The sequence below is a fragment of the Amborella trichopoda genome, chromosome 3 (genome assembly GCF_054954075.1).
Source record: "Amborella trichopoda isolate Santa Cruz 75 chromosome 3, AtrichopodaSantaCruz75HAP2 v2.0, whole genome shotgun sequence".
Lineage (NCBI taxonomy): Eukaryota > Viridiplantae > Streptophyta > Magnoliopsida > Amborellales > Amborellaceae > Amborella > Amborella trichopoda.
In genome coordinates, this window is record NC_142338.1 from 43,851,005 (window position 1) to 43,870,652 (window position 19,648).

A 19,648-nucleotide genomic window follows, 5' to 3' on the forward strand; every position below is an offset into this window, starting at 1 on the left:
GATGTGCTCTAGCCTTCAATGCCACAACATAAAATATTCTCATTCACATTTTCATGTTTTACATTACACACATGAAGGGATAAAAGAGATTCAACAAAAAATAAAATCCAAATTCAATTTATAAGAGACCATTACATAATTTTTCAGAACCCATAACAAAATTACTATGAAATAAGAAGTAATTTTCATTGCCAAAATTAAATTAAAACTATAAATATATAATTTTCATACTTACCCAACAATTGGCAAATTATGAGTATCTCTCAGGTCCACTACAAAAATATTAGCTAGAATTAACCTAACTACTCATATCACCTTTATTTCTTCCTCAACTTCATTTGCCATTACAAGCCTTCATTTTTCTGCCTCAACTTCATTTGCCATTACAAGCCTTCATTTTCCATCAATAAGTATCTGATTATTGACGGATACCTCTATTTTCCAACCACTTCTTATATTTGAAGCAATCTCTCTTCAAATGCCTCTTCTTTCTACAAAAGAAGCATTTTCTTGTAGAAATAAGCATTTTCTTCCTTACGGTCATTTTGATTGATAATTTGCATGTGTCCCATGACATTTATTTTCTGATGCTCCAAGGTTCCTTTTCTACGTGAGCTAGTCTCTGCTAAATGGACAACTTCTAGCTTATTTTGATTTAATCTTTTTTCTTCTTGAACACAAATAATTTGAACCTCATTCAAATTCCACTTTTCTTTCTAAGTATTATGAGCAAACTTGAACTGATCATACAGCACAAGCAAAGAGTGGACAATGAAATGCCCCCTCCATGTTCATAGATTTCAACTAATATGTAATATCAATCATTTGCATAATATTGTCCTTAATAGAGTTGTGACCATCATACCTCATGGTCAGTAATTTTGTTATAGGGTGTTCGCCAGGGCTTTAGTGTGACCTACAAGTTGTTCTTATACCTTGCTCATGAAACTCTTAGCATTATCCACATCAGGAATAACACTTCGTATGGTATTACCGATAGAACCCTTCATAATCATAAGGCTCATCCTGTTAGATCTTTCCCATTTTGCTTATTTAGCTTTTATGTTTAGTAGTGCTCCCGTTATTGGAATCGGGAGGTTCATTTTCACGCAAGGCTAAATCAAGATCCAAAATGCCTAGAGTGATCTCAATATTTTGCTTCCAATTAGGGAAATTAGATCCATTTAGAGTTTCAATTCCAACTAAGTATCCAGTAATTGCAAAAGGATTTAGAGCTACCAGGATTTTAAAACAATTATGCTCACAAAACAATATTTACCCATAAAACCGAGTAATTAATATTTCATTATTTTTAAAACAAATACCTGTAGTAAACCAATGGATCATCACAATCCCTCATTTGGGCCGAGATTATAACATGCAAATGGTTTGTTGTTTGTGAACAATCAATTCTTATGCCCACCACAGGGCTGGTTGATCACAAACATTATAAATAATAAAGACGTTACTCCTTGGGTTTAACGCCATCTAAATTTATAGTGCTTATAGCAACCATCTTATTCTGCTAAGTCTTATAGATAAATAGCCACCTTTGGATTTGATTTTTATCTGTAATAGCTCAACGTCAATTTGTGGGCTCCCTGATGATTCACACCTTTTTTTTTATTATTATCAAAATAAATCATAGCAAAAATTATTATTGGGAATAATCAAATATTATAAATCATCTAGGTTCTCATAATTGTATCACTTTGACAGTTACACAATCATTCCAACTTGTTTGGTTTAAAATACGGATCACCCATCCTTAATTGACTAAACCAATTTAACTTGGCCGTTATTTTATTTTATTTTATTTCTATAAGAAAATTTCAGTCTGCTAAAGGATAAGAGATTGTACAATAAACAATAACATAAATAATTAAGCAATTTATTTTTAAAATAAAAATATACATTTCCTAAATATTAAGACATGGCATCCCACATAAGACACCTTATGGAGAATTAACAAGAGCGGGACCATCACCTTATATCCATATTATGTTTCTTTCCTTTATCCTAATCATCATAGGTAGTTATCTTTTAGAGAGAGCGAGGGAGATGATTATCACTAATCTTTATCTTAATATTGGATAATCAATTCACTTAAATCGTGGATAGTTTTAAATTGGGGATATTTTCTAACGATTCCTAGTTATGAAATTCAAAATTTTAAAAAGTACAATCAAGCATATCTATAAATACTTAAAAATATTGAAAATAGACTGTCCAGTTAATTTACTGCTAGATACATATTTTTAGGGCTTGAACTTCTTCATTGCTTTATATTTATATATCTTAAGGTCGAGATGATCAAGTTAGGGGAATTTTTAGTGTCAAAACACACTCTTTTGAAGAATTTTTAAGGTGTACCATACTTTAATAGTGTAAGATTGAAACATTATATAAACTTTTTCCTTAAAACAAATTCAATGAATCTAAATGCTGTTTAAATCGATTTGGATTGAACAGGGGCCGGACCGCTTCGAGCGCCGGTTCCGTCGGATAACAATTCTCCAAGGTACAAACTGGGATATGGGCCATATGTGTAATTTCACCTTTCTCCTTTGGCGCCATTTAGAACCCAGGCTACATAAACACTGTCTCGCTTGAATTGAACTTCACCCGTAAATGAGAGGCCTTCTTAGAGGAGCTACCTTCTCTCTACGCTTCTCTCAAAGGTACATCCTCTCTTCGATGCCTTAAAAGGTTCTCTTTTGGTTTTCATCTTATTTTTTTATAGCATTTTTGCCCAGATTTTGTCTTCGTTTCTTATGTAACATGAATCAGAATGTTCTTATCGTTAGTTCATCTCGCCCAGGAGTAATTATGTCAAAGTTAGTAAATTCTTTTATCTCGTTTCTGGATTTTTTTCGGAATTAGGGCTATATCTTTAGTTCTCTTGAGAATGTTCATATCTTTGCGTTGTATTGATGAAATATGAATGTAAACCTCGTGCGAGTTTCATGTGAATTTTCACTTTTTTTGGCAAATATATGGTTCTTTCTCTGTATTTGATGAAAACCCTGTGTATTCTGGTTTCCAACTGTTGAATAATGATTGAGGTAAAAGTGTTGCTCAGGACTTGGGATATTCAAATATTGTTGTAGATATTATTTATTATTACAACTAATCTTGACTTTGTCAAGATTACCGAGAGAAGAAGCCGTTGTAACTGTGTAACTATTTTTTGATTTTTGAATTCCCTTCTTCTGTGGGATTCTCTTGTTATGCCTTTTGTATATTTATACGTTTCCTCTTTGAATAGAATAGACATACTCAATTCAGAGTTTACATGGTATCAGAGAAATTTCTATTTCTTCATAACAAGTTGGGTGTTCTGACCCTCACACTCCAACTTGAGGGGGAGTATTACAACTAATCTTTGACTTTGTCAGAGTTTACATTTATAGTTTGCTATTTAATGCTGTTCATTGTTACAACTTGTGCCGATCTTGTTTCCCATTGTTTGAATCATAATCCTTGCAGAATTTGTTTGTATTTATTTTCTTGTTAGATGTCATTTTTTTTTCCTTCAGAAATTTTGACTGAATCTCCGTATTGTGGACTTCAATCCTGACAATTTATCTCTGAACATTCCCAGATTCAATGCATTTCATTTTAAGAACATTTCCCCTTTACTAGTGGCATTATGTGCTGTTTTTGTATAATATTGCTGAATTTCTTTTATACGTAAAATATTGCTCAATTTTCTCATAGATACGTGCTTCATATAGTTTCATAATTGTACATACTCGATTTGCATTCATTTGATCTACATGTTGTGATTTATTGGGATCTTTTGAATTTTAGGGTTATTTCTGCAGTTTGTTGTAAGGTGTTCTGATCCTCTTCTGATATCGATGAAATACAGATTACATGTAAATTTTATCCATGAAGGACAAATTCCATTTGAACCTTCATTGTTTTTTTGGCAATGTATGTTCCTTGTGTTTGATGCATAGCTTTCATGTTCTTATTTCACGTCATTCTATTGCAACTGATACAAAAGTTTGTTAATAATTATAGATATTCAAGTGTTGTTTTATTGACTAATATATCGACTGATGTTTTAATGCTGTAGAATTTCACAAATTGTGTAGAGTTTTGCTTCACATCGTTAGACCATTATACACATAGAGATTCATGTATTTGTTCTCAAAGTTCTGTCATTTCTTTCTTCATAGTTTATTGATTATTAACTACGCCATTGAATTACAGTCCCATAAAACTTTATTTATTAAACATTTTGTGATCTATGTATTTCTGTTTATAAATTTATAATTTCCTGAACTTCAGTTTCTTTTTTCACTTATCTGATGTCATGACATACTCTTCCCATTTCAATTTTTAAATCACAATTGTTGTGAAATTTAATCCCAAATAGATAGATGCAAATGCTTTTATCACTTTTTTCTGGAAACACCATCTAACGATATGTAACAGTATGTGTGTGCAAACATGGGGGTGGGTGCTGCTGGGTGTGTGTGCACGTGTGATGCTCTTGTATATTTCTGAGCATTTTCCCCCAATTTTTTTTTTATTTTTCAGGATTTCAAGATGCAAAATGAGTAATTTGAGTCCATCCCCACCTATCTGTCCAAAATTTATTGCGGTTGAAGATGGCAAGCATGTTTTAAGAGATGCTAGAGATGGTAAGTTGTTTGTTGATAATTTGTGAAAATAATGGGACTTTGCAATGGACTTTTGAAATAATTATGAAATCTTTGGCTGGCATTGAGAATGTGTTAGTGTCAAATGGGATGTGATCATATTAATTTCTGGTGCTGCTTTATGTTGTGAGAGATATGAATTAGTCGTTATTATCTGACTTCCATGGATATTCCTTATGTAGTGATCATGTGTAGTTGAGTATAGGATAGAAGGAAGATGTAATTTATTGGAGACAAGTTGGTGAATATTATTATCATTATATTTAATGGTTAAATATTATCTCCTTACTCATTTTCATGCTCCCTGATGTTGAGAAACTTTTATATGAATGACATCATGAAAAACATACCTTTGACAAGGTATGCAATCATCTACAGATATGAACTAGACTAAAAGGTAAGGCTTGTTGATTATGATCTCAAGTAATTACATAAAGGGAGCCACCTTTACAACCATACATTTTTTGGTGGTTGCATTAGTCACCTTGAGGGGCTTAATATAAAGGGTAAACCTTCACAATGTTAGGTTACAGCTTGCTTTGGAAGGATTGTTATAAAAAATAAAATAAAAATAAATCAAGTTTCAAGAATTTGGCTGTCTGGGCTTTCTTTTGACCATTGGATCCATCTTATCTCCAATAAGGTTCGTGAGTTTCCTTAAAAATCCATATGAATTTTATTTATTATTAGAATCACATGCAACGTAGACCATCAAAGTTTGAAGTAATTATTACAGCAGTGAATCATTTATGAAGCTGAATAGAAATGGCTTGCTAAGGTAATGGGTATGACTAAGAAATTGAGTACCAGAAGGGGACTGCAATTGCTGTTGCAGAAGCCCTCTCAAGATTGCATAATTTCAGACATATTATGATGTTAATAGTTCCTTTTTAGGATTTGTCTGATGAAATTAAATCTTCTCATATTAAGATCCTAGCATGTTGCATTTTTCAATAAAATGGCAATACCTGCAACTTGCATGTTTCTCTAAGATGACATGAGGAGGAGGAGTCGCTGTCTACCCCAACCCCTCAGCTGGAATTAGATCTACGATCTATATCCCAAAACCTACCCACCGCCACCAAGTACTCAGCCTCCCCACTCACCTGTCCCTTGATCATTTTCTCAGTGATCCAAGACGTCCATTTCGAAGGCTAAGCAGTCTCTGAAAGCCTCTTTCTCCCAGCCACCATCCCCTCTTCCACTCCAGCTCTCCCCGGTGGGTGCCTCCTCGCCACAGACCCTTCTCCGTTTCTCCCCTTCCGTATATCTACCCCACCCGTGGAGACAGAGCAGCTCAAACCTAAACTTTTGGCATCCCTGGTGGGAAGGTTCCAACCCAGACGAGATGATGTCAGAGGAATTGAAAGATGGGCCTAATGCCTTTGGGGGGAGCCTAACCTTACTTGCAGACGTCTTTCCAGTGGTGACTTCCTCTTTTCCTTCCTGTCGCCAGAATATTATTTAGGAGCCCATCTCCACAAACTTCATAGGGGTCACCTACTACCTTCGTGCTTGGTCTCCAAAAGAAGGGTCCTTTAGGAAACAGAGAATCTGGCTCACCTTGGACCACGTCCCTCTTCACGCATGGTCTCCATCCACTTTCAGGAGAATCGCAGAAGCCTATAGTAACCTGATTACTATCCATTGGAAATCTCTAAAAATGCTCCCTCTCGGATCCATTCGTCTCCTCCTGGACGTCTTGGACACCAGCCTTATTCCAACAAGAATCTGGCTAGAAGTAGACAATCGTTACTTCCCGGTCTCACTTTCGTGGTCGGCGGCCTCTCCACTCTCTCCCCACTTCTTCAACCCTTTGGAACCTACTCAGCCAAAGGATGACTCCTCTAAGCCCTGAATCACTGTGTCGAGAAAAGTCTGCCACCTCAAGAGGCACTGCCGGCAGCCTCCCCTCGGTCCGGTGCCCCTCAGGGTGCTCCACCAGGGCTTTCCTCCCAAATCACAAGGGGCAGCCATTTGGTGACCACGTGTTGACAGCCTCGGTCAGTCACAAAAGAGGGGTCATTCCATTGAGCAGGCAAAGCAGCCTAAAGGTGCTCCCCATCTATGACAGGCTCAGGCTCTGAAGGCAGTGTGCTAGTCGACCCCATCTCCTCCTCTCCTGTCCCCTCATCAACCCCCCCTCGTCGACCCGGCAAAGAAGTCATAGTGGACTGTGAACCCTCTCCTTCGACTCAATCATCGGGCCACCATGACAGACCCGACCCATCCAAGCTGAACTCTCTTTAGCCAGAGGTTCCAATGTGTCAGGCACACATCCCTAGTCTCTTGCCAGATTGCTTGACACTTACGCCAACGACCTATACTCCCTTCTGTCTCTCGTCCCACTTGCTTGCCACGTACCACCTCGCACCGCCCCTCTTTGACACCTGTCGCCATCGCCCAACCCGCTCTCGTCCACGTCTTCTCTCTCGCCCACTCCTTTCTTTTCATCACCGCCCCTGTCCTTGCTCCAGCCGCCCTCTTTACCTACCTCCTCTCCCTAGCCATTAATCGAAGAGCCACCGCTCTTCCCCTCTCTTTCCGGCGGCGACACTTGGCCTTCTCCGCTGCGTCGTGACCCTGACCAATTAATGGTCTCGTTTGTCCACTCTTTTTTCTCCCTTAGTTTATCCTAACGTCCCTTCGGCCGCTTCTCCTTCTCCCCTCTTCCTGGCACCCTCCCCCACCCCTCAGATTTTAGAAGCCCACCCTACCTCTACTTCCCTTCCTGCAAACCCTGACCAGGAGCCCACTCTATCGGACCTGCACCCCCTACTTCTCCTTTACCACCTAGCCTTTCTCAGCCCCTGGAGCTGCTTCCCTCGCCTAATACCCTATCCTCTCCTCCCCTTCTCTCTTTGACGTTCTTTCCTTTCCACCTTGAAGAGGAGGTAGAACCTGCTCAGCCCCTCAAGCCTTCGGACCCCCTCTCTCATCCTATTGGAATGGACAAACACCAGCTCCCTTATGGTATAGTGGCTGTACACTCCACGGATCCCTCTCCCCCTGACCCAGCTTTAATCTCTTCTCTACTAGCCCCTCACCTTTGTTATACCCCTCACCTAGTCCACATTTGCAGAGTCCGAACTCTGCAATTTACCTATCCACCCCCTTTCATTGGCCTTATACCTCTTATGCATCCCCCCAATCCCCCCAATTCCTCACCTATCTACCCCCCTCGTTTTACACTGGAACTTTCACCCCCTTTAGCCCCTTCCTTCACCCTGCTCCTTCAACCCCCTTTTTCCATAGTGTCCCATCCACATCTTCTTCGACCTTGGTCCAGGTCTGTTGAGCCCCTGTCCTCCTACCTTAGCAGAGTCACCCCAAGATGACATGCCTACTCTCCCTTCTCACCCCTCTATTTCGGCTTCCCTCAACTCTATTAACCTCCCCGCCCCTTCCTCCCCCTCTAACTTTGATCCACTTCCAACCTTGCCTCCAGATCTCTACCCCATCAACCCTTCTCTTCCTCTGGGTGTACCTAATTTTGAGTCGATTGAGGCACCAACCCCGCCCATCTCTCCCGGCAAATGACAACATCGAGGAGGTCGACGGGGATGGGAAAAACAATGATTTGGACATGATGAAGGAAATTTACCGGATCATGGGGTTCCAACACGTTGGCTTTGAAGGACCGACTCACAAATTTCTACTCGTAGACGCGCAAAGCCGCTTGAAGGTGAGATTCAAAAGACAAAGGGAACTTCTCAACCTTTTCTCCTCAATCTCCTACACGGGACAGCCTTTAGATGGCCTCTCGGCCCAACCCCCTCTCCATATCCGAGGAGGTTTGCTAGACTAGCCTCCTCCTTCGCCCCCACCTCCGCAACATGAAGATTCTTACATGGAACGTAAGAGGTTTGGGACAGTCGTCCAAAAGGGAGGTAGTTAAGGACTTGACCTTAAAACACCTCCCCATGATACTTGCCCTCACAGAAACTAAACAACTAGAGCCTACCCTCCAACTCATTCGCCAAGTCTGGGGTAGAAGGCCCTGTTAGTGGGTCTATCTGCTTGTGGACGAGGCATCAGGGGGTATATGGGTGATCTGGAACCCATCAGAATACATCCTCCCCTCTTCCCACCTAGGGGAGTTCTCCGTCACCGTACTTCTCTGTCGCATATCAGACTCCATGGAAATTCTCAGCCAGTTACGGCCCTAACTCAGCCTCTCTTAGACCACAACTCTGGGCAGAATTGGACCACGTCGCTTCCCTACCCCATCCTGCTTGGTGTATGGGTGGGGACTTCAACATCACAAGATGGTCATATGAGAGGAACTCCAAGCCCACAATCTCTCAGGGAATTAGGGACTTCTCGGACTTCATTTTCCGTAATGTACCCCTAGAGATCCCGCTTCAAGAAAACCGTTTTACTTGGTCCAATCACTCACCCCAACCATCCCTCTCTAAACTAGACAGATTCCTTCTTTCTTTGAATTGAGAGGAACACTTTCTGGGCTCTCATGCCATGGCCTTACCTAAACCCACCACTGACCACTGCCCCATCCTCCTGGATACCTTAGCAGTTAGGAGAGGACTGAAGCCTTTTAGATTCGAATTAGCCTGGTTTCAAGAGGAGTCTCTCCCCACCCTGATTCCAATTTGGTGGAACTCCTTTTCCGGCCAGGTTTTGGGAAGAGCAGGTTATAGGCTCCAAACCAAATCCAACTCCTCAAAGCCTCCCTCAAAACTTGGAGTACGTCCATTCCCGGTAACTACTCCCAAACCAAGTCCTCTCTACTAAATTATATCCAAGACTTAGATCGTACTGAGGAGTCCAAACCTCTGATAGACACATAATCAAACCTCAGAACCAAAACAAAATTGGAATACTTCTATATCCTCAAAAAGGAAGAATTGTATTGGTACTAGAGCCCAAGAGTTAATTGGCTGAAAGCAAGGAACCAAAATAAGAGCTTCTTTCACCGGATAGCTAATTGTCGCAGAAGAGACAATACTATTTTGATAATCAAAGTGGACAATCGCTATTTGGTACAACCTGAGGAAATCAAGTTGGCCATCCTTGATTTCTTCCAAACCCTATATGCTGCCCCCTCGGGACCAAGACCGAGGATGACGACTCTTGATTTCTTAACCCTTCTTGAAGATCGGGCACTCTGGCTAGAGCGACCTTTGTCGGAAGAAGAAATCTTAAAGGCTATTGATGACTTAGCCAAAGACAAAGCCCCCGGTCCAGACGGGTTTCCCATAGCACCCTTTAAAATTTTTTGGGAAACCTTCCGTCCAGAGTTCTTAAGGTTTTTTGAGGAATTCTTCCATCGGGGAATCCTCCACAAAGCCATGAATGCCACTTTCATAGCTTTAGTCACCAAGGTCGAAGGGGTGGAGGAACTAAAGGACTTTCGTCCAATCAGCCTGCTCAATTCCTCTTACAAAATTCTGGCCAAGGTTTTGGCCTCAAGGCTACAACAAGTCCTTCCTTTAATCATCTCACCGTCACATACAACTTTCATCAAAGATAGGCAAATCCTAGACGGAGCTTTAGTAGCACACGAGTGCCTTCACTCAAAGGCACATGTCTAAGAAGCCCGGTCTTATCTTCAAGATAGACTGGGAGAAAGCGTACGACCATGTTGACTGGTCGATTCTGGACCAGTCAATGGCTAGAATGGGATTCTGGGACCTTTGGAGAAAGTGGATGAGAGGTTGCTACTCTCATCCTGACTTCTCGAATCTCATCAATGCCCCCCAAAAGGTTTCTTCCCATCCTCAAGGGGGTTACGCCAAGGGGATCCACTCTCCTCTTTCCTGTTTGCCATTACAATAGAAGTCTTCAGCTGTTCAATCTCTCGTTTGTATGAAGGTCTCCTCACTGGATTCAAGAGCAGTCCCCAAGGCCCAACAGTGTCTCATTTGCAATATGCAGATGACACTTTGGTGTTCCTTGATGCCTCGCCAGAAGAAATTTATACTTTGAGGCTTTATCTAAAGTGCTTCCAAGTAGTTATAAGGTTCAAAGTTAATATGGAAAAATCAAAGATGATGGGAGTGGCACTCACGAATGCTGAAATCAGAGCGCTTATCCCGAATTGGGAATGCAAAGTGGAGGAACTTCCCACAACATACCTTAGTCTACCCTTGGGATTGGGGAAACCAATAAAGAGACAGTGGTCCCATGTGATAGACAAGGTTGACAGGCGTTTGGCAGGGTGGAAAGGGAGATACCTCTCTATGGCTGACGGTACCACCTTGATAAAAGCAACCTTGGCAAATGCTCCTGTCTACCTCATGTCTCTTTTCCATATGCCAACCTCGGTGGCCAACCACCTTGACTAGCTTATGAGGAATTTCCTCTGGTCAGGACAGGCTGAAAGAACCAAATACCACCTAATAACGTGGGACAAGATCTGCTTACCCAAACACCAGGGAGGGCTGGGGATTAGGACCCTTAGAAAAACATAACCTGGCCCTTATAGGGAAATGGTGGTGGCGCCTAACTACTAAAACAAACTCCCTCTGGGCTCAGGTCGTATGCAGTAAATATAGGATTTCGGAAGGAGTTTGAGTGCCTGAGAGGAGGCAGCAAAGTAGAGCTTCAGGAGCTTGGAAGTTGTTCGCCTCCTTCCGCTCACAGTTCAAAAAATTTATCAGATTCCATCCAAGAGAAGGAACAAGAGTGCTCTTTTAGTCAGATCTCTGGCTAGGACACACTCCCCTAAGGGACCTTTTTCCCTCCCTTTACTCTCTTGCCTTAAACAAAGACTCTACCATCGCAGAGGAAATGATACTGTCAGGAGGCGGAAGAGTTTGGAATCCCTCGTTCAGAAGAAATCTCTCAGACGAGGAAACCAGCCACTTCTTGTCACTCTCGGCAGCTTTACATTCCATTTTCGTCTCTACATAAGGGAGGGACTCCATGGTATGGACTCTAGCCCCCTCTGGTACTTTCTCGATGGATTCGTTTTACAAAAGACTCATCCAACCCCCCACCTTTCCTCTTAATCCTACCTCTATCCTTTCTAAGGTCTGGTACATAATTGCCCCTCCCAAAGTTCAGACTTTCAATTGGATTGCTTGTTCTCAATGGGCACTCACAGTGGACCAGCTTCAAAGAGAGGGATTCCAATCCCCAACAGATGTGGCATGTGTTTGAGCGAGGAGTCGAATCTACACCTCTTCATCCACTGCAAGCTAGCTCACAACCTTTAGAGTCAATTATTGCAGCCATTTGGTTTCCAATGGGTTACTTCACTGACGGTCAAGGCCCTAATTTCCTCGGAACATGCGTCACATTGGTCGAAGGCCGGAAGAACCTTATGGAAGGCTGTCATCGCCGCTTCCATATGGGTGATCTGGGTAGAAAGGAATAGCAAAATATTCCAAGGTCACAAACTCCAAGTATCAGCACTTTTCCACAAGATTACTTCTCTAGTAACATTCTGGGCATCCAACCAAAGGGTTTTCTCGGGCATTTCAGTGAACACCTTTCTCAGCCAATGGGAAAACGTACTCTACTACTACCAACCATAAAAGGTGCAAAGGCCAAACAACTTGCTGCCACCTCTAGAGGGCACCATCAAGCTCAATTTCGATGGTTGCTCTCTGAGGGACCCCGGCCCTGCAGGAGCTGGAGGTGTATTTAGAAACCATCATCGCAATATTCTCTTCACCTATTCTAAGCATCTAGGCCATAAAGATTCTCAATACGCTTTAGGTCTCAAAAGCTTCAACCATTCTTGGGGACCACACCTGTTAGTGAAAGGAGACACACACAATATTATCTCTTGGGCAACCGGGACGACACCACCTCCATGGTACCTAACCTCGATTTTTGATGAAATTGTTTACATTTGCAGGGATATGGTCGTCTCATGGAAGCATATCTGGAGGACGTCTAACAAGTTCGCTGATCTTCTAGCGAAAGACGGGGCTAGGCTCAAGAAGAAGACCACGCCCCGGCCCATCTCTTTTTTTGCTCTAGACCACAGAGGGCACACAACGTAGAACATCTCATTGTAATTGGTCAATTCTATAAGCCCAATTTTTTGTGAACCTACTGTAAATCTTTTGTAATCGGGCAGGTATATAAGCCCATTTTTTGTATAAGATTTGCTGACCTATTATTTATCGAGAGACCCGCCTAGAGGGCTCTCTCGGACTACCACACATCTGTAATCTAACTTCACTTAGCAATACAAAAGTTAACTTTACTTAAAAAAAAAAGAATTTGGCTGTTCGACCGCCTAGGCGGCTGGTGAAAAAATGCATAAGATAGGCCTAGGCTTGCATTTTAGGTGGATAGGCAAGCGCCTAGTAACACAACTACAAAAACTAAAAATAAATATAAGCTTCCTTAAAAAATAAAAAAATAATTAAGGCTTATAAAAATGGTTAAGGCCCTTCTCTCTCGTGCACGGGCCCATGTGCTCTCTTTCTACATATAAGACGATTAAGAAAAAGAAGGTGGCCTATGCGAGGCCTTTCTCTCTAACGCACACACAAACATACACATGGACCCATCTGCTCTCTCTTTACACAAAAGAAGAAGAAAAAGAAGAAGACCTCCAAATGTTCGATACGAGGTATCTTTCTCTCTTTTAGGGTTTATTCTCTTTCTCTCTGTCCATATATGAAGAAGAAAAAGACGAACATGTCCTCTAAGTGTTCGACACGACGCTTCCTTCTCACACAAATGGACCCATATGCTTTCTCTCTCTCTCTCTCTCTCTCACTCTAGATATAAGAAAAAAGAAAACCTTTAAATGTTTTTTGCGAGGCCTCACACACACACTAATACACCATGTCTGTCCAACAACCTAGGCAGTCAGGATCCCTAGCTGCCGAGGCAACTGCCTCCGCCTTCTTGAACCTTGTTAAAAATCATCTTAACCATCCCATGGAGGGAAGTAGATTGTCTTCTCTTTGGCTACCTGAGGGAGGTATACTCCCAAGGTCTCTCATCGGGGAGAGATACACTTATGATTGGAGAATATATGACTTTCGATTGTCTTTATGAAAATAAATATTAAAAACTTAAGGCACCCTCTTAAGTTTCTCTTGGGTTATACATCTTGTGTTGCATTAGGGCATCGATGGTTCGGTGTTGGTCCTATTGTGGGTATGTTTGAGTAAGGTGGGCTTGCGGAGGACCGTAGAGAGTGGGGCCACGACCATAGGTTGCGAGTGCCACTTTGGTTGGAGTCTGCTCAACACCTTGAAAAGAGAAAGAATTTCCGATATCAAGCTGGCTACAAAAGAATCGAAAAACGAAACAAAAATATACATAACCATAGTCTCCTGGACAAACAAGTCCCCAAATACATATAACAGTCTAAAACATTACATATAGGTCCAAGGCACAAAAGGCCCAACATCAAGACATAATGAAATCAAAATGGACTATATGGCCAGACTGTCAACCAAAATATACACTGCAAAATAGAGCTTCAACAGATGGGGGGTAAGGACCCCAAGCACGACCACCAAGACATGCCACTCCAATTACGGTTGGCTATCACTCTCCATGGATGAAAAAATTAACAGAGTGTGCTGTAAAGCTCAGTAAATAAGATCTAGGTGCCATGCATTCATACTTACAAATATTTTGTCATGTCAAAAATCAGGGTTTTAAGCAAAGTCTTGTAAAACCTGGAATCATGTCTCAAATTCATATTTAAACATACTTGTCGTGCATGATTTATTTCATGGTAGAGTAATAACTGATCAGATTAATCAGCTATGATTGTACTAAGAAGTCAATCAAATCATTCAGGCATGAGCATTATAACAGATCAAAACATTTAGGCATGAGCATCATAACATATCAAAACACTTAAGCATGCATATAACCTGCATAATCAAGATCAAGAGATATTAAATAACTCTTAAAGTAGAAGCCCACCCATCAGACCAATCAAATCCGGATGCGTAGAGCCTCGACCATCACCATCAGGAGAGAAGCACCACCAATGGGTAAATCCGTTGCGTAGTGCCTCACACATGCACACGGTCCCCAACGCGTTTTGGGGCTTTTGATAGGCACTGGCCTTACAAGACATGACCCTTTTATGTGCCCTTCTGGGGAGAGAGCCTTACATTATCAAAGGGGTCCCAATGAGCAGTGCCTCACATACGTTTTGAGGGAGCGACTACCCAAATACACACACTCTTAACTCTCATCCTATCATTGAGAGCAGAGAAATATCACCGCTGCCGGCACAAATATCTCATCAGATCATAACAGAAGCATGTCTATATGTGCACATATCTTATTGAAAGCATGCTACCATGCACACATATCTTATCAGAAGCATGTTACCATGCACACATATCTTATCAGAAGCATGTCACCATGCATAGATCATATAACAGAAGCATGTCTCCATGTGCACATATCTTATCAGAAGCATGTTACCATACACACATATTTTATCAGAAGCATGTCACTATACGTGGATCATATAACAAAAGCATGTCTCCATGAACGCGAATCATATTAGAAGCATATCATACATATAATCACAAGAAACATCAACATGTCCAGAGCATGCTATACATATAATTACAAGAAACATCACTATCATATTATCATGCTTATCAGCTCAATAGACATTATCATGTCAATAACATATTATATATCAATGTAATAGACATCGCTATATCATATTATCATGCTTATCAATTCAATAAACATTATCATGTCAATGTCATGCTATATATCAATGCAATAGATATCATTATGTAATATTATCATGCTTATCAGTTCAAGAGACATTATCATGTCAATAGCATGCTATATATCAGTGCGATAGATATCACTATGTCATATTATCATGCTTATCAGCTCAAGAGACATTATCATGTCAATAGCATGCTATATATCAATGTAATAGACATCACTGTGTCATATTATCATGCTTATCAATTCAAGAGACACTATCATGTCAATATCATGCTATATATCAATGCGATAGATATCACTATGTCATATTATCATGCTTATCAGCTCAAGAGACATTATCATGTCAATAGCATGCTATATATCAATGTAATAGATATCACTATGTCATATTATCATGCTTATCAATTCAAGAGGCACTATCATGTCAATATCATGCTATATATCAATGTAATAGACATTACTATGTCATATTGTCATGCTTATCAATTCATGAGACATTATCATGTCAATATCATGTTATATATCAATGTAATAGACATCACTATATCATATTACTGGTTTTTCGGATGAACATTGTCCACCTTTAAAGGCATATCGTTAAATTCAAAGATTGTTTAAACCTGCAACCAATTTCTTGATAATCTAGACTCATAACAAGACAACTTTCATATAGAAAGTAACTCCAGATATTGGTGTAAAGTTTGTCAAATTATGTGATTTTCCCGAATGAAATTTCCATTTTGCGCAGCAGAAAATCCAGGGTGACACCCTACTAGAAAAATGACAAACCATAAGGAATTTTATTATGAGTTCAAAACCAGTTTTAAACTAGACTCATCTAACTAACATTTTAAAGTGGTTTAACCTCATTCTAGTAAATTTTTGTCAGTCAAAAGCTTCACACAAAAACATATTAAATCCTTGAATTTTCATTTCACATATCTGGCATACTTCAGCAAATAGTTAATAGCTAAGGGAGAAGAAGAAGAACAAGGGGGAAAGAGGGGCAAGTGAGGGAGTGGAGGGGTGAGGAGAGAGAGTTAAACCCAATTTATGAGTGGATGAGGGGTATAGATAGGCATGGAGGGGTGGAAGCATGCATGTGCCACATGACACTCAATTGATCATGCATGAAGAGAGAGAAAGCATACATGAGGAACACAATAATGGGGGTGGAAGCATACATGTACCACATGACACTCAAGTGATTATGCATGAGAAGAGAGAAGACATGCATGAGGAACACAATGATATGGGTGGAAGCATGCATGTGCAACATGGCACTCAAGTGATTATACATGAGGAGAGAATGTGCATGTGTGTAATCATTGTGTGGGAGGCATGCATGATTTAATCATGTGCATTGGGATGGTGTCTTTATGGGAATTTGTGCATAGCACATTGGGATGCTTGCAGAAAATATTTGGAGTACGGGTCATGACTTTTTGGCGGTAGCTCGGATTTGAGTGATTTACATACCATCGGAAAGCTCGTGATGCCTACAATAACACTGTACCACTCAAAACACCAGACATAGGTTATTCAACAAGTCGAAAAAGAAATATGAGGGAAGCATTAGTAGGAAAGGATTCAGGATGCAAACATGATCAACGACCCGAAAAGTCTCGGACCCTACATTGTGTCCCTTTTATGAGTTGTTATAAAATCGTTTCATCCGCATTCTATTCTTATTTCATGGTTTTCTATATGTTTTAACTCATGTGGAGGATGCATGCGTGGCATAGTGTTTTTGCTTGGGGATGGAAGTTTTCTGTTATGTTGATGGTTTCCCTTCTATAACTAGGTTGAGAATGGAAATGTGGTCCAATTTTAATTACTTCATATGTGGTTGTTAATTTGATAGTGGAGTAAACAAGTTTTTATTTATTATGGCATATTTACCCCAATATTGCATGCTTAGTTTCATAATCCCAGTACTGACATGTGTTATTTTACACTTATGTTGCAGATTCTATTTTTCGACTTGTTTCATACAACATACTTGCTCAGGTGCACCATACTTTCATGACCATCTTGTTGCTGTCACAATGATTTGTGATGTTCCAATCATGGTGTCTGATATGTAGATCACTCATGGTTGTTTTGGATGTTCCAATCATGCCCATTGTCAATTATAATATGTAGTCTATCATAATGTTATCAGAATTTGACACGTGGCGAAAATGGTGAGGGCACTGGTTTGGTCAGACCAGCTGATGCAGACCAGTTCACTAGTCACACAATTAAAAAAATAAAAATAAAAATAAAAATGCAAAAAAATGGAAAATAGAGAAAATATGAAAAAAGAAGAAATTATAGGAAATTTAGTAAATTTAGAAATAACTAAAAAAAGAAAAATAGACGTAACAAAAAAAAAATTTGACATCGGGAAAAATCGGCCATTTCAAAAACAGATAGGCGACCCCGGATCGGGCATCACAAAAATTGGTCCGGATCAGTGAATCAGCAGTCCGGATCGCCATTTTAATGTACGAAAAAATAGTGAATTGGAGAAAAAACACATGCAAAAATAGTGAACCGGCAAAAATCGGTCTGGATATGTGAATCGGCCTTTTTATTATAGCAAAATAGCATTTTCACCATAGCAAAGCGCCGGTTCTCTTTTAGATCCGGATGATTTCCTATATATTGACAGAATCAACATGGGGTGACCGATTCTCGGGTCGTATCGGGTGCTTTCTTGCTGACCCAACATTTTTTAAATCACTGATAGAAATATATATGAAAGATTGTACCAGATGGTTCCTTGCTAACTCAGCATTTTTTAAATCCCCGATAGAAATATATATGAAAGAAAACGCAAACCCCAGATGTTCACATATTTTATCTATCCAAATCTCCACACATGAGCCACACAATGGCACAAAACTTCAGGTGCAAAGTACAAAACTGCAAACAACAAAGTACAAACTAGTGTTTAAATTTCTCAATTACATAATCATAATGCATAAATGCTATAAAAAACACAAGTCATCTTGTGTAATTTGTCATCTAAGTCAACATTCTTCTTCCTCATTGTTATCTTCTCCCGCTTTATTTCCACCATCTTTCTCATCATCAAACTCCACCTCTAGATCATCATCTCCAACTGTAAAGTTGCATAGCAAGTTATCAATGTTTCAATTCAAAATATCAAGTAATAGTGCTTTATTGCTTATATTAAAAACTTTTAAAAAGTTAATAAAGCAAGTTAAATATTAAACTATTAGTTCTTATAATTAAAAACAAAATAATAATAAAAACTTTATTAAAATTTCCTTCTTGTGGTGGTTCGATGTCCATCCAATTATGCAATTGATCTTCAGGTCCTTTTAAAGCTGGCCTCTTTCTTTCGACAATCCATTCTCGTATAGTATCGTTCCTCTCCAAGTTGATGGGGTCGAAGCACATGGGTCTTTGCATTGCCCTTGAATTCATAACATTTCAAAGTTTAAAGCCTAAAATCTAAGCATGCGCAGAATAATAAGAGAAAAATAAGCCTATCACCTCTGTGTAACAAGCTGAGATTGTATTAGACAAAGACCAAATCATTGAGCCTCTTGTACCCCAACCTGTTTTGCACATCAGTGTGCATGAAGCGCTCCAGTTCCTCTCGCAGCCTGCAAGTTTACTTGAGGATACAAACACTGAATCTTTGTCGGTTTGGAGCTTCCCTACCAAACTTCTTCCACCATTCCGCTGAAAAATAAAAATAGAAACTGAAATATTACAATAAATCAATAAATGAATTACTTGGGAGGATCTTACCACATAAGTTGATTGCCATTTGTCTCCTAAATTCTCTTGTGGCCTTGCCTTTTAAAATAAGCTCATCTCCCTATGACTCCTGATTTTGCATAGAGCACGTATATTATGCTCCCTCGGGACCATAGTTTACTTCTACTCCCTCGGTCAGATCACCTTCTTGGGAGGATTTTTTCTATCTGAAATTTTGGTAACCGCCTTAGAATCACTAGATGATTATTCAATTTTTTTTTTTTTTTGAGTTTTCTGACACTTAAGATCTCACCCTCTAAAAATTGGACGGTTTCTATTCAATCTTGAGACATTATCTTTTTCAAGTTTTTAGAGGTTGCAATTAAGACATTTTTTTTTATTGAAGTTAATCTATTTGTTAAAGAGGTTATATCCCCAAAATTTGGGGTACTAAAACTAATCATCGATGGGGTTTACCTGAGGGGGTAAATGGATAGTATACTTCCAAAGGAGTAGAATATCTTTTCACTTTTGCAATTTTTTTTTGAATATAACATCTATATCATGGAATGTAAGCCCCTTTAATCTTAGGAAGTGTAGAAAATTTG

At 39.9% G+C, this 19,648-nt stretch overlaps 1 protein-coding gene across 31 annotated transcripts in view; it reads left to right on the forward strand.

The window, feature by feature from the left end:
* The first annotated feature begins 2,434 nt into the window (after positions 1-2,434).
* Positions 2,435-19,648, forward strand: part of LOC18422698 (DNAse I-like superfamily protein) — a 69,615-nt gene continuing 52,401 nt past the window's right edge. For 10 of the 31 annotated variants that reach the window (XR_016051180.1, XR_016051181.1, XR_016051173.1 and 7 more), the window contains exons 1-3: positions 2,435-2,681; positions 4,552-4,655; positions 17,293-17,333. Coding sequence is in view for 14 of the 31 variants with exons in the window: in XM_011625809.3 (XP_011624111.1) it covers positions 2,632-2,681; positions 4,552-4,655; positions 17,293-17,333 (195 nt within the window). In the remaining 17 variants the exon portion in view is untranslated. Of the gene's footprint in view, positions 2,682-2,744; positions 2,838-3,235; positions 3,370-4,551; positions 4,656-17,292; positions 17,334-19,648 lie in introns of those variants that run through there. The other 21 variants (XR_016051176.1, XR_016051178.1, XR_016051177.1 and 18 more) reach the window with 10 other exon arrangements.